At 44.6% G+C, this 15,280-nt stretch overlaps 1 protein-coding gene across 4 annotated transcripts in view; it reads right to left on the reverse strand.

Annotated features, from left to right (window-relative positions):
- The window catches only part of LOC104857048 (zinc finger protein 606), a 30,172-nt gene extending 14,906 nt beyond the window's left edge, over nucleotides 1-15,266 (reverse strand). For 3 of the 4 annotated variants that reach the window (XR_004518048.1, XR_004518046.1, XR_004518047.1), the window contains exons 1-5: nucleotides 14,617-15,266; nucleotides 13,826-13,882; nucleotides 13,286-13,374; nucleotides 6,188-6,314; nucleotides 5,864-5,959 (exon numbers count right to left, since the gene is read on the reverse strand). Coding sequence is in view for 1 of the 4 variants with exons in the window: in XM_033766066.1 (XP_033621957.1) it covers nucleotides 5,864-5,959; nucleotides 6,183-6,314; nucleotides 13,286-13,374; nucleotides 13,826-13,882; nucleotides 14,617-14,647 (405 nt within the window). In the remaining 3 variants the exon portion in view is untranslated. Of the gene's footprint in view, nucleotides 1-5,863; nucleotides 5,960-6,182; nucleotides 6,315-13,285; nucleotides 13,375-13,825; nucleotides 13,883-14,616 lie in introns of all 4 variants that reach the window. The other variant, XM_033766066.1, reaches the window with a different exon arrangement.
- Nucleotides 15,267-15,280: the final 14 nt, after the last annotated feature.

Consider the following 15,280-nt stretch of genomic DNA (forward strand, 5'->3'; position numbering starts at 1 on the left):
CCACTGTAGAGTATTTTCCTACAAAAGGGAGGACCAGAAGAATGTACAGGAAAGAATTAACCATTCAGGCATGAGTTGCTCCAGCTTTGCACTACCAAGCCAGCCTACTTCAGAAATGGCCCTAGGCCAATGTGCCTAGGAATTGAGACCTTGAAACATTCTAACTACTAAGAGAGCTTTGTATGCTTAAGGCCTTGAAGTATACTGTACCAATTTCTTTACGTAGTTTATGCAAACACTTTAATTTACACTGAACATGTGCTTTCTTTCTGGGGGTCTGGGAATTCAGTGATCCAAGTCAGTCACATGAGCACTGCATGCATGCATGACAAGTCTAGTAAACATTCTGGACTCCAGGGCTCAGGCAGGTTTTCTAGTTAGCAAACAACCTTAGACATGGCAACCCAGGTCCTTGCTGTGGGAACTAGATGTGTCCTGTGTAACTTCACTAGAAAATCAAGGATAGAAATCAGCACCTGGTTTCCTCTGGACTGACCCTGTGAACCTTCCCTTCACTGATATCACACAGCATTCTTTCACTGTAATGACCTATAGTCCCGAGCTCAATTCGTCCCATGAATGACTCTTCCTAGTAAATCACTGAACCTGGGGTGGTTGTGAGGAACCCTGACAAAAAGATACCGTGAGTGCTATTAAGGTAAAAAGTAAGAAATAAGTCTTAACAGAAGGAGGCCCTTAGTAATGTTTAAATCATTAAATAGTGACCAAATTCACTCCTGTTATGTCATCCCGCTTTTCATCCTGACACTTGCCTGAAAAAAGGAAAGGGCAGGGTTGAGAGGAAGCATCACCAAGTGATACTTCAAGGCAGGGTGTCATCTATAATGAAATGCTGTTACATTATTGTTTTTTATAGAGTCCAGTCAAGAACATAAGATCAGCCACAGCTCAAAGGGCAAGTATCACTATGGTTTGATACTCCTGAGGTTCAAGTCCTCTGAGGCTGCTACTACAGAATCCTCTTTTTTTAAAACACAGGGTCTTGCTAAAGTCATTAAGTTGCCCAGGCTGTGCTTAGATTTGCAATCCTCTTGCCTAAGCCTCCTAGAGGGTGCTGGGATTGCTAGTATGTGCCACCATGCCCAGAATCATTTTAGACTAATTATACAACATTGTATAATTATACAATTATACAATGGACTGGAAGGCAGGCATGGTGGCACAGAAGACCTGTAAAGTGAGTGCTCTAGGAGGTTGAAGCAGAAGGATCACAAGTTCAAGTCTAGCCTGGGCAACTTAGTGAGACCTGTCTCAAAATTAAAAAGTCAAAAAGGGCTGAGGGTGTAGCTCAGGGTGAAGACCCTGGTTTCAATCCCCAAACCTTAAAAAAAAAGTCATGAGTTATCATCCAATCATATGCACTTAAATGCTTGCTCTTGCCATTATCCTAAGTGGACTTTTCTCATGATTGAATGAGACTCTGAAAGTTTGCGGGGGGGGGGGGAAATTAATGAGATATATAAAATTACCGCTGAGGTATCTATCCTCTAATAACTAAGTGTATTAGTTTCCTATGCTATTGTGATAAATTACATCAACCACATTAACTTAGTGGCTTACAATAACACAAAATTATTTTCTTACAGTTCTGGAAGTGAGGAATCTAAAAGGCCTTTTGCTGGGCTACAAGGAAGCTGTCAGCAGAATGTGCACTCTCCAGAGCCTCCAGAGCCTCCTACACACTTCAGCTGACAGCTCCTTCCTCCCTCCTCAGGGCATATCACTCAGCCTCTGACTATCACCACCACTACCTCCACCTCTCCTTTCTGCCTCACTCTTAAAAGGACACTTGTAATTACATTTAGAATCTACCCAGATAAGCCAAGATCATCCTCCCACCTCAAATCTTTAATTTATTTACATCTGAAAATCTTTTTGCCATATAAGGTACCTTTTCACAAACTGGAGATTAGGATGTGGACGTCTGGGGGAAGAGGAATCATTGTTCAGCCTCCCAAAGGTCTAAAGCCCCAGGTACCAAACAGGTACCCAACAGGTACCCCTTGTTCTACACTTTCTGTCTTCACTGTGCACCATTTTCCCCCTTTTATCATCTAAGCACATAAAATAGAGGCTCTACTCAAAAACTGGCACTTACTACAAATTTCAAACTTAGCTCCAAGAAGTCAGTAAAAAATCTTATATTGCTTCCAGAAGAAAGTTAAGATGGCCTCTAACTGCCAAAAAGAAAGGCTGAATGAAACAACTGCACAATTTCATACTCAGCATTTGAATCTTATTGTCCAGCATCAGAGACAAAATGAAAAAGCAGTCTCTTCCTTTAGGAAAGCAGAATCTACATGATGAGAGGACATGCCAGGTAGTAATGAACAACACACATGCAACAGTCATCAAGAAACTTTGAGGTGTGGGCACCAGGAGATTAAGAGCCTTGAAAAGGAGATCAGAACAGATGGAAGCAATCAAGGGTTCACACAAAAGGAACAGCTCTGACAGCAAAGGTGTGATGATGTGACTACATGAGTAAGGACATCGGCTGAGTGAACAATAGGAGATGATTCAGAAATGTGAAAAAAATAACAGAAAAAGCACAAAGTCTTAAAATCTGGCTTCATTTAAAAAGCAACTAAAATCACTGTAGGTTTACTGACAGGAATCTCAAACAGAAGATTTCACTGATACAAGTGAGAATTTCCTCATCATGCTGAGACGGAATCTTATGAAGGAAGGGCCTGAGGGTGATGTCAACAGAAGCCGAACATCACAGCCAAAGTTCCAGAGAGAGAAAATCATGGGAGTTTGAAGAAAGATCACTTTTTAACTAAAAAGGATCAAGAAGTCTAAAAGACTTCTTAATCTACAGTGGAGGGACTGGCAGAACTAGTACCAGGGTCACCACTCAAGAATACAAGGAAACATCCATGAGTAAGGGACAAGGTTTCTAGTTCTGTCTACTGAGATCAGGACAATGGAGATTCTTCATAAAAGTACCAAAGCATAAGAAGACACAGGGCTCAGGGTAATGAGAATGTTCAGCACACAGAGTACAAAGACTGAAGCTCCTGAATTCACAAGCTCTTGAAGGAAGCTTCAGATCTAGATACAGGACAACAAGAAGGACATTATATTCACTAGAGTAGATGGGGAGACTTCCTACTGCAGGACTCAAGAAGAGGTGTGATGCAATGTCAAGTCAAAAGCCGTAGGAAGCCAGGCACAGTGGCATGGGCCTTTCATTCCATCTACTTGGGAGGCTGAGGCAGGATCAAAAGTTGAAAGCCAGCAATGGAGAACTTAGCAAGATCATGTCTCAAAATAACACAGAAAGGGCTAGGAATATCATTCAGTGGTAGAGGACTTGCTTAGCATACACAAAGCCCTGGGTTAAATCCCCAGTACAGAAATATACACAAACAAAATATATTACATTACGCTACCGTTAGAAAAGTCAAAAGTAGCTACAAATCCATGTGTGCTTGTAGCTACCTAAAGAAGTACTGTAAGCGTATAATAGAAATGCAAAATGGGATTATCCGTGGTTGGATGTCACTACAAATGGCAAAAGAACTGAACAGTTTCAACCTCCATAAAAGCAATTTAAAAATTGGCAAAACTGTCAGAATCAATTTTTTTAGAAATTGTGTAAATCAACCAACTTGGAAGTAATAAAAAAGAAAAACAACTGGATTTCAATAAGGACAGTGAGCTCTGTGGCTTCTTAACAATGTATCTTAGAACTACTGCTGGCTTCCCAGCTCACCAGTAACCTTGAAAAAAAATAAAATAAAAGCCCACATTTCCAGCACTGTAGTAGGAAGAAGAGAAACATCAATCCAAGAAGCAGTCATCCCTGGGTCTACCTGGGGTTCCCAAGGTCAGCCTGCTAGAAAGGCCTCTTTGTTTACCTGTAGAAACTCTCATGGGGCTAAGGCCTCCACGAGGAGGATCTTGTCAAACATTACAAGTAATGCTTCAAAGTCCCTGCAGCACACGCACCAGAAAGAGGACAAGAAAATCTGAGGAACAAGATAAGATGTCCATGAGGCATCCTTACAAAGCTGCAACCACGGAGGCCTCAAATAATCAATTTCACTGTTAAAAGCGAAAGTACTGAAAGCAACAAGACACAAGCAACTCCTCATACACCAGGAATCCTCAGTAAAGATATCAGCTTATCCCTCAACAGACACCTGCAAGGCCAGAAAGGAAAAACTGTCCGCTAAGAATTTACATCCAGCAATACCATCCCTCAAAAAGGAAGGACAAATCGAGAGATTCCCAGATGAACAAAACCTGAGAGTCTCTTGCTAACATATCTGACTCACAGAAATGCTAACAGGAGTCCTCAGGCTGAAAGAACACCAACAGTCACTCAAAATAAAAAAAAGAGTGTCAACAAAGGATACCGCACAGATAATATAACGAAGTAACATAAACACATTTTTTTGTTTGTAAAGCTTTTTGGACCTGATTTAAAAATAACAACATAGGGCCAGGGATTTAGCTCAGTGGTTCTGCTGCCTGCCTAGAAAGCACAAGGTCCCAAGTTCGAGCCCTGGTAAAAAAAAAAAAAAAAAAGCCAAAACAATAACAAACTAATAATCATAAATCTGTGTTGGCCACTGTATAAAAATGAAATTTATAACAATACCAGCATAAAAGGAGGATAGATCTATATGGAAGCAAAGTTTCTAAATACTATCAAAATTAAACTGATATTACTCCAATGAGATTGTTATAAATTGAGATGTTGGCCAGGTGTAATGGTGCACACCAGTAATTCCAGCACTCAGGAGGCTGAGGCAAGAGGAACATGAGTTTGATACCAGCCAGGGCTTTATACCAAATATGAAGCCAGCCTTGGACTACATACTGAGACCCTGTCTATAACAAGAAAACCCTAATAAACAAATAAAATTGAGATTTTAATTATAATTCCCAGGACAAGCACTAAAAAAAAAAACCTAAAAAATGTATACTACAAGAAAACAATTACCAGGGGATAGTGGTACATGCCTGGAACCTCAACACCCTGGGAAGCTGAGGCAGGAAGAATGCAAGACCATGGACTTAGCAAGACCCTGCCTCAAAGTAAAATAAGTAGGGCTGGGGATTTAGCTCAGTGGTTCTACCACCTGCCTCACAAGTGCAAGGACCCACGTTTGATCCCCAGTACCAAAAAAATAAATAAGTAAATAAAGACCTTGGGATGCAGCACATCGGGAAAAGCATGGGTTCATTTCTCAGTACAAGGAGTGGGGGAAGGGGATCAGGACAGAGAGGAGAAAAGGAAGGGGGAGGAGAGGAAGAGGGAGGAGAAAAGAAGGAAGACAGGAAGGCAGGCAGGCAGATGGAAAAAAAGACAGACCGATGAATGGATGGGTAGAGGGAGCAAGGATGGAGTACTACCTGTGTGTTACTCTGTGTGACTACTCACAGGTAAGAGTACTTTGGATAGGAAGTATAAATGAGATTTTTTTTTTTCCAGCTTGAACATTTTACAAAGCTTTGAGGTTTTTGAATTATATGATTACCTGAGAAAAAATTTTTAATGTTTATTGCCTTTAGAAAGAAAGGTTTCTAGCCACAGTCTACCATTTTGCAAGAGGAAAGAAGAAAAAGCTTACAAGTAGGTAAATGACCAAGAAGTCACCTCAAAGAGAGACCAGTAGTACACACGAGTGGTGTGGAGAGCAGCGGCCAAGGGGAGCTGGGCAGAACTGGTACCCTGCTAACTTGGGTCTTTCCTTGACCCAGCAGAAGGAAGTAGCCTCACTGGGAGTTCTGGACCCACCTGAGCAGGTACATCCTTCCGCCTCAGCCCACTTTCCAGGAAGCAGTGCTCTGGGGAAGCTCCTTGCCCATCCCAGCCTGCCCTCACCTGGACAAGAGCTCCGAGGATGCACAGGCTCCACAAACCACGGCTCCTCTCCTTGCTCCAACAGGGAGATGACGTCAGGCTTAGCAATCTGGTGCCCTACACAAGGAGGAAATGCGGACTTGTGTCAATACAACTTTGGGGCATCCTAAAAAGGCTCCCCTTGTCCATCTTCCCCATGGGTCCCCAGGTAAGCAGACAATGCAGGCATCACAAGCACTAGCAACCCCATTCATTCCTCAGCCTCAGAACTCAGGCCCACCCCTCCCACAGTGTTGCAGAGGCCTTTGGCAGGAGCAGCTTGTGTACCCTGCAGGGCTACCTCACCCACAGACAGCAGGTGCCCAAAGGTCTCCAGCATCACGTCTCGGTACAGCATCCTCTGTGTAGGATCCAGCTGCCCCCACTCCTCCTGGGTGAAGTCCACGGCCACATCCCGGAAGGTCACTGGCTCCTAGAACAGCACAGGGTTCCCCTCAGCCTGGGGTATAATGAGCCCCAGGCAGGGATAGAAGGGATGGAGTGGGCAAATAAGACACAGCCAGGACTCCCTGAGGACCTCTGAGACCATAACGGTTTGGATCCTGATCTAACAAATCAAATGTAAGAGGACATTCTGGAGACAAGTGAGGAAAACTGCACATGGAGTAAGAAACACATGTCAACTGTGCTGGCTCTGATAAAGCTGTGGCTGTGTTCTGAAAAGTATGTATATCAGTGAGTCAGGTTGTTGGCTCACAGTTCTGAGATTTCCTGGTCAATGGGGTCCACTGCTTCAGGCCTGCAGTGAGGCAGAAACCTCCTGGCACAAGGGCGTGATGGAGGAAAGCTGCTCACCTTGTGGAACTGGGAAGCAGAGGGCAGAGGAGGAACCTGCGCTGCAGCCTCCCTTCTACTTGTGTTTCATCAGAGTCCCCCAATCCTGGATGGTGCTGCCCACACACATGGAAGGCACCCGGATCACGGTCCTCAGGGCAATCTCTGGAAATACCCTCACACACCAGAAGTGTGCTTCATTAATGTCTTAGTCCAGTGACAGCAAACCTTTTAGAGCTTCCAATGACAAGAAACAGCCTGCTGCGGCACTTGTGTGCTCACCATCCTAGGCACTTCCCCATCCAATCAATTTGGCAGGAGGAAGCACCACGGTCTGTCAGACATACTAACTACACATAAAGAAGTACTCACAGGGGAAATGGTACAACTCTGACATCTGCTCCAAAGTATTCCAGTTTAACAAAAAGGCTGTGATAAAACAAATGAAAGGCAGTGAGCTGAAAGCAGAAGTTGCTGAAGTTGTGAGTGGGATGCCTGTGAAAGGCCAAGTACAGCTAGACAAGATCCACACTCTGACCCTCAAATCTATGACTGCAACCTGAACAATGAGAAGGACTTTACAGATGGGACAAGCTAAAGATATCAACATGGGAAGATTATCCGAGCATGCAGGGAACCCAAAGGAATCATACGAGGGATACAAGGATGAAAACAGAAGTCTCAGCCATGTGCTTTCAAGATGGAGGAGGTGAGTCGAGGCAGCAATGACAGCAAAACAGCAGATTCTCACCTAGTCCACCTGCTGGGACCCAGCCCTACACTCATCTGAAGACTCCCACATTCCAGAGCAAGAGAATAACATGTTGTTTGAGGCCACAAAATCTGTAGTAGTGTTACAACAGCAAAAGAAAACTAAAACAGATTATGTTCTACTCTGGGGTCCAAAAATCTCCCAAATAAAAATTAAACAAAACTAAACTAAGAAGAGATACCCAACCAGTCATGAGAACAAGCCAGCAGTGCCAGGAGTCACACAAACCCCTGCTGGAACTGCTGAGCTACCAGCAGAGTGGGGGCCCCTGCCCCACATTCCAAGACGGGCTTGGCAGCACAGAGCCTTCCACAGGGGTGGGCTAGGGTGAGAGCCAGGGTGGAGACAGATGAGCACAAAGCATGTGTGCAGGACAGCTGTGCCAGCACCCACCCACCACACAGGCAGCACTGTCCTGAGGCCTGTGCAAAAGCTCCAGGGACCTTCCAGACTCACAGTGGGGGAGCTTTCAGGCTCCTGGGTGAGCCAAGCCCTGCCCCTGTCCAGCACAGGTGGGGTGTCTGTGGCCTGGAGACTGCAAGCAGCACCTGACCAGCCTTGGATCCCAGAGGAGGACCTAAGGGGAGGGTAACAGGCAAGCAATGGTCAGCAATCAGCAAGGCAGGACTCACGAACCAACAGACCAGAAGAGCCCAGACACAACAGACACCTGCCATGTAGGCATACATGGACCTCAGTGGCCAAGAGAACAGGGAATTCAGACAGCAGCTGCATTCAATCTCTAACACACTGTATATCCTACCCTAAGGCTCTCAGCCCTGAGAGGCTGTGATGCAAAATGGGCAGAGGGCTACAGGGAAGACTTTCTGGGAAAATAAGAAATGACCCACAGAACATGAAAGAGAAGGTTGGGCATGGTGGTGCATGCCTGTAATCCGAGCTACTTGGGAGGCTGAAGCAAGAGGATCACAAGTTCAAGGACAGTCTGGGCAATTTAAGTGAGACTCTGTCTCAAAAATAGTTAAAAAGCATGAAGGGTGCAGCTCAGCACTAAAGTGCTTGCCTAATATGCATGAGGCCCTTTTCCAATCCTCAGGATTAAAAAGAAAAATAAATAACAGATATTGATACAGATAGATATATGTACAGATATACAGCTATGGAATGAGGAGGTATGGTTGTGAGAATGTGACTGCCAAAATTTCTACCCTCTTCCCAAGAAAAGGACACGGAATATGGAGGGAGGTCAGAAAACAGTTTACTCAGGAGGCCCGCCACCCAGTGGAAGACTGCACAAAGACAATGTGAAGGAAAAGGAGGGTTTTTAAAAATAATACAACACACTCAAAATACGACACAAAACATTACCATAATCATATATTTGCAAAACATATTAATGTTTGACAAAACACATATTTGACAAAAACATACCACAAATTAAGATGAGCTACAGAATGGGAGATGATAATTCATATATGCCAAAAAATCAGGATCCGGAATGCACATAATAGTTACATACCAGGCAAGCCAGTCTAGAAATCAAAGGATGGGCACTAAGAGAGAAAAGAGACACAAATATCCAACAAAGACATCGTAAGATATTCAACCTCACTAGCAATCAGGGATAGCAATCAGGGATATTCACATGAATGTAATTCAGTATACTTCTCTGGTCTCAAGGTAAGCAAAAATTAAGACCTGATAGCGTCAAGTACCAGCAAGGATGCTAGGAAATGGGCTTTCTCCTCCTGAGACTGGGCAAGACTGTGACCCTTCCAAGAGCCACCTGGCAGCACTAGTAATATTGAGAAAACCCAGCAGAATTCTTTTCTGGGGCACGCCAACTCACACACACACACATGCAGAGTATAAAACCATGGGAACACCACACAGGGCAGGGGACTAACAAGCCCACCCAAAGAGGGACACACAGCACCCAAGTCTGGCGGGTACCACCTGGAGTGTACAAGGAACGAACCTGGCCTACGCCATCAATGTAGGGAGACCTCAAAGTTGCACAAAGGTTTTTAAAACGCTACATGTAGAGGGGAAATGTAAAAAGAAGAAGAAAAAAAAAAAAGAGACAGTGTACCTATATCTACATACAAAAATGAAAGTGGATTATGTCACAATGAATCCATGATCAGCTGCTCTGGTAAGGGGTGACAAAGCAACGGAAGATTACATAAAAATGGAAAACAGCTGGTGCAGTGGTGCACACTGTGATCCCAGATTCTTGGAAGGCTGATGCAAGACAATTACAAATTCAAAGGCAGCTTGAGCAACACAGATACTCAAAATTTTAAAAAAGATACTCAGCAGTTCACCTCCACACCCTGTACCACCACAGTAATGATGATAAAGAGAAAAAGAAAACAAATACAATATGGGATTCAGTTACAACTACTTTTTACTTTTCTATAATTAAAGAACTGGCCAAAATAAAATTTAAAACACTTCCAGGATTTTAAAAAATGTCATCAAACTGGGAAGCCTATGGACTGAAGAGCAAGACTCCCCACGTTGAGCCAAACATTGCCCAATGCTGGGTCCATGCAGCCTCACCTGAGAGATCACAGAAGACCAAGCACCTGCTTAGAACTGAAAATGGAAGGCTACAGGGAAAACAGCAGTCTCTGGAGACAAGTGGGACCCTCCAAGCACAGGAAACAAGCTTGTCTGCAACCCTATCTTCTGGGGTGAGGAGGTAGAGGACCCGGGAGCACCACTGTCAAGGATTCACAGTAACCTCAAAGCTGAACCTACATTTTCCCGTCAGATGCCTCACCCAGTTCTGTAAACGTCCTTGCACATATAAGTGTGCACACGGTATGCCTCTAGGCACTTAAAACACTTCCTGGGACCTTACACACCAGCCACATGTTTAAACCCTCGTGAAGACTGGAAGGAGGCCAAGGCCAAGGTGTCTCCCCAGTGGAGTCTTGCTTGATTGTCTGAGGTTCTTGACTGTTCAGTACATCATGGAACCTGGGCAATTTAGAAGGCTTCTCAAAAGATAATTTCAGTATTTTAGTGCAATTTCTTTACAGAGAAGAAAAATGCATCTAGATTGTACACATTATGGAGAATGCCCAAGAATAGGTGTGGAGTATTACTAGTGTTTCACTACACATTTATCACACCAATATTCTTGATGGATTATTAGAAGGGTTTGAAGCATTTCTGTATTTGGAGAGGATGGGGTTTTTAGCTCCAATGGGATATTATCATTCGTATTTTCCCCTAGTCTTTGAAATAATAGGATCTAGAATCCTGCTAGCTAAAACCTCACTACTTAACATGTTTCCAAGGATGGACTATTCAGATGAGGGATGACAGCACCTTATATTTTCACCACATGAATGCTTTATTTCAATGAATATTTAACTTGGAAAGAACCACAAAGGGACAGAGGCTCATTCATGTTCCTAAAGACACTGCTTAATTAAAAACTGACATGATTCAAGTGTGAGTTTCCCACAAGGGAAATTTAAGAATGAACGTGGGGAAGGAGCCAGGACTGTTTTCAGAAATCACAACTCTTCAGACATTAGAAACTGTTGTTATTTTGTTTTATTTTCTCAGCATTACTCTAACCATCCAGATAACCTTATGGAAACTAGCAGTAGAGTGCAGCATCACAGTTAACCCGGCTTCTTAATGGAATCTGCTTGTCACTAACTTCTGCTCCCAAGTTACTGAAGTGGGGTGCACCCTTCAGCCTAACCTAGCTCCCCTGCTGATCCTGTAAAATCACTAGGTTATCACAATGCAGGAGGCTCAGTCTCTAGCTCTAAACAGGAACCCACCCCCGCCTCATTCCTTTCAGCCTTCTGCTTCCTGGGTACAGCACACTTACAAGGCAGCACTTCACCTGTCAACTTTGGAACTGTAGGACATTATATTAATTTTTGTTTAATTAGGGGGAAGCATAAAATAGAGATGTTATTTTTTAAAATTTTTCTATTACAGTATCTCATAATTGCATGATTCCTTATTTTAACTTACCAAGAAAAGACCTAAGCACTCTTTCTTTCCCTTTCATAGCAGGAAGTCAACAGAGACAATATAAATCTGATGAAATATGAAAAACTGGATGTGAAACCTCCCATTTAGAAGCATGAAGATAACCTTAAAATACTGAAAACAAGTTAAAATGGTTATACTTTCATCTTGAAAATAAAATCCTGATGCAGATTACACCACCAGCTGACCCTCAAAAACATCATGCTAAGTGAAAGAAGGCAGACACAGAAGGCCAGATACTATATGATTCCACTTATATGAAATGCTCAAAATAGGCATATCCATAGAAAGTAGATTCATGGTTGCCAGAGGCAGTGAGAAGAGAGCAGGGAGTGTCTACCGATGCATACAGGACATCTTTCGGGGGTGAGAAAAATGCTGTAGAATCAGATACTGTTGATAGGTGTACAAGTCTGGGAATACAATGAAAACCAATGAACTGTATACATTCCAAAGGTTAAACTCACGGTATATGGGTACCTCGATAAAGTCACTATAAGAACCTGACATGAACGTTGCAAACTTTCACAGGTGTGCTGTAGCAGACTCACTTTATCAGCTTATGAAGTAATCCAACTTATGAACAATTCTCCCAGAAAGGAACGCATTTGTAAGTAAGGGACTTAATGTATTAGGAATTTCTTTTTAAAGGGCTGTCTCTGGTGAGGAGGCTATGCAGAGAGAGGAAGGAAAGGACACCTGACCTATCTCTCCAGAGCCATCCTTGTGCCCACCCACCCAAGACCAAAAGCCCTGCCTCGACTCCCTATGTCTCTGATCTCCCCAGCCCCAGCCCTGACCAGTCTGGAGCCTGAAAAGTCAGCAGCTACCACAGCCCCTCCTCTCCACATCTCACAACCACATCCTGGACCATGGAGCCTCGACTGCCAACACTTCTCGGGCTCCAGATTCACCAGGACAGAGCAAGGCCTGCAGCAGGCATCTCCAGCCTAAAATCTACAGGGGCCACTCTTCACCTGGGCCCCGGCTATGCCATGCACCCTCTCTCCTACATACCTGTGGGGGTGCTGTAGGAGGCCAGACCCCTGCTCACCAGACTGTGCCCATCTGCTGGCACATCGCCTTCATCTCCTGGCTACGGTCTCACAGGCAGCCCCCATCTACTGTGAATGGATCCCTGTGGCTGTGCCCTCACTGCCCTCTGTGTAGACTCTATCCTATCCCTGGACTGAGCTGCTGCAGGACTTGGGGCTTCCCTCCACATCTCCCACAGAGCATGTGCAGCCCCAGACCAGCTGTGAGGCATCATTAGCTGAGCAAATGACCCTGGAAGAGGGGCTGGGTGGTACCCAGGATAAAGACTGACACCTGTCCTTGCTCCCGTCACAGCATGAAGTTCACTGCTGAACATGAGCTTGAGTAAGGAACTGAATGTTTAAGACAGGAGGTAGAAAGAGGGGGCTGCTGGCCACAAAGACTGTCCTTCAACCCCCACAAATGACCTATGGCACAAATGGGACAGCTATGTCATGAATACAATAAAGTCAGGGGCTTCCTGTAGTAGCTCTACTGAGGTACCCATATACCGTAAGTTTTACCTTGGGAATGTGTACAGTTCATTGGTTTTCAGTGTATTCACAGACACAGATGTGCCCAAGGTCAGCACTGGGGACAGGCTGATTGCCAGCAGAGCCCTAGGTCATGGAAAACTGACTGAATTCTCTCTGCCTGCACTCAGGAAGCACACACCTCCCGTTGATTCCTTCTCTAGCCAAACTCTTGTGGTTGTAAACTGAGGCACCACATCAACTGGGATGGCCAGGGACAACGTGCACATCCATCCCTGGGGAACACAATAGCCCCTGGGAGAGAATAGAGCCCCGTCTCACCTGGACCTGGGCTGTTAGGAGCCCAGCTGCACTTCTCCCCTCCTCAGGGGTCCCCTCCACACGCCACACGGGGTCCTGAGGACAGAGAGCTGGCAAACAAAAAAGAAGACATGGAGGCAACTTCCTGAAGAAGCCCCACCCCACAAGCCCTTCAACCTGGGTTACTGAGGAACAGCCCTGGCCCTCTCCTCAAAGGTAAGGAAGAATCCACTTCCCTGTCCTACTAAGGTCAGGAACATACCATGTGAATCCCTCACCCTGTGCTATGAAGGCAGTGTCTGATCACAGGCTTCCTGGGACTGAGCCCTGAATGACCACATATTAACTCCCCCTCACCCTGTCCTGGAGATAATATTATCACTGCTTTCATCTCTCAGGGGAGTTTTCTGACCACTGTGTGTCCCTACTCTGCACAGATACATCTGGACACCAACTCCCTACACTAAAAATCCACCTGACCCCCAGCTCAGATCCCCAGATATGGCAATCACTGCAAGAACACAGAAGCCCATACGGCAAAGACACAGGTTCTTGACTCACCCCAGGAGGCCCAAGGGTCAACTGCTGCCATCCCCCAGGACTGGTCCATAAGTGCACCTGCACAGAAGAATCAGGTTAGGACTGTGACACCAAACCTATTGATGGAAGATAATAAAATGGAAAAGGTGACTGTCTCACTACTGGGGAGGACAAGCTCCATAAAAAACAGCCAAGGGTATGTGAAGAATCCAACAGAAGATGCACAGGTGGACCAGTGTCAGGAAAGGTTCTGATATGGTGTAGGCACGAGACAATTAAAAACAGAGCCTTTTATATGGCTGAAAAAGTGTCTGGTAAGATGTAACAGCATCTAATTATTTTTAAATGTACTAGCATAATAATCTTGATGTCTTTAGTGATGAAACCTCATTTAAAGAGAGAGTAAAATGACATCCACTATCATTTAAAATTGTTTTTAAATTACAGATCAATATACTATGTAAGTGAATACAACAGTAAAAGTAAAAAAAATACAGCATAATTGAAAAGGCACATTGACTGTAAGTGTGATTCTCTTCTAAAAAACCCCACTAATCACTGGAAAATCTCTCAGAGCTAATGACACTTCTCAAAAGCCACTTTTCAGGAGCTAACTATAAAATATAAAAAAGTTATGCAGTCTTTTATGAAAGTAATTTTCCCCCTTCATGACCAACCATTGCTATTTCTGCTGCCCAATCACTTCGGGTACTAAGACAAATAGAGCCTCTCTTCTCCATCCCAAAAAGCCCTCAGCACCTCCTCAGATCCTCAGCCAAGGGAAGTTCTGGAAAAAGAAGATTCCAACTCACCCCATGAGCTCCAGGGGTTGATGGCTGCCATTCTGAGAACTGATCAACCAGGCTCCAGCCTAGGATCACAGCAAGTGCCAACCTAAAGATCAAAGTGGGAAAGACAAAACTGGTCCTTTCTCTTGTAAGATCCACGGAGAACAAAGAAGAGAACCCATCCATGGAAACAACAAAGACTCCTGGGAAGCTTTAGAAGAAAACATAATTTGCATATCAAAACATGCCAGAATTCCTGAAAAGAAATAAACGATAATTACAATAAGCTAAACAAAAAAGGGTACAATCCTGGGAGAGGGCGAAAAGTGTGAGTCATCCACTCCCACTGGGGAGCCAGTCACTCAGAAGTTACCAAAGGACTTGACAAAAACTCTTTTACTACTACCTGCAATGCTCATGCAATCGCGGTCCAGAACTGGGGCAGGGAAATTGGGAGCGACCGGTCTCCATGGGAGCAGGGTTTCTTCTGGGATGAAAACGTTCTGGACTTAGGCCGTGCAGACGGCTGCATAATTTTATGAATATGCAAGGAGACCACTGAACTGCGGTGCAAAGTGGTTGCAGCGGTGGACGTGACTACACAAACGTTACCTCAAGACACCGCACCTGCGGCCTCCCGGCGCACGCGTGGAGTCGGCCGCGTCCCAGTCGGCCCAGACACCGCCTC

Source organism: Fukomys damarensis, unplaced genomic scaffold (assembly GCF_012274545.1).
Source record: "Fukomys damarensis isolate Sample0158 unplaced genomic scaffold, DMR_v1.0_HiC HiC_scaffold_19, whole genome shotgun sequence".
In the NCBI taxonomy this organism is placed as follows: domain Eukaryota; kingdom Metazoa; phylum Chordata; class Mammalia; order Rodentia; family Bathyergidae; genus Fukomys; species Fukomys damarensis.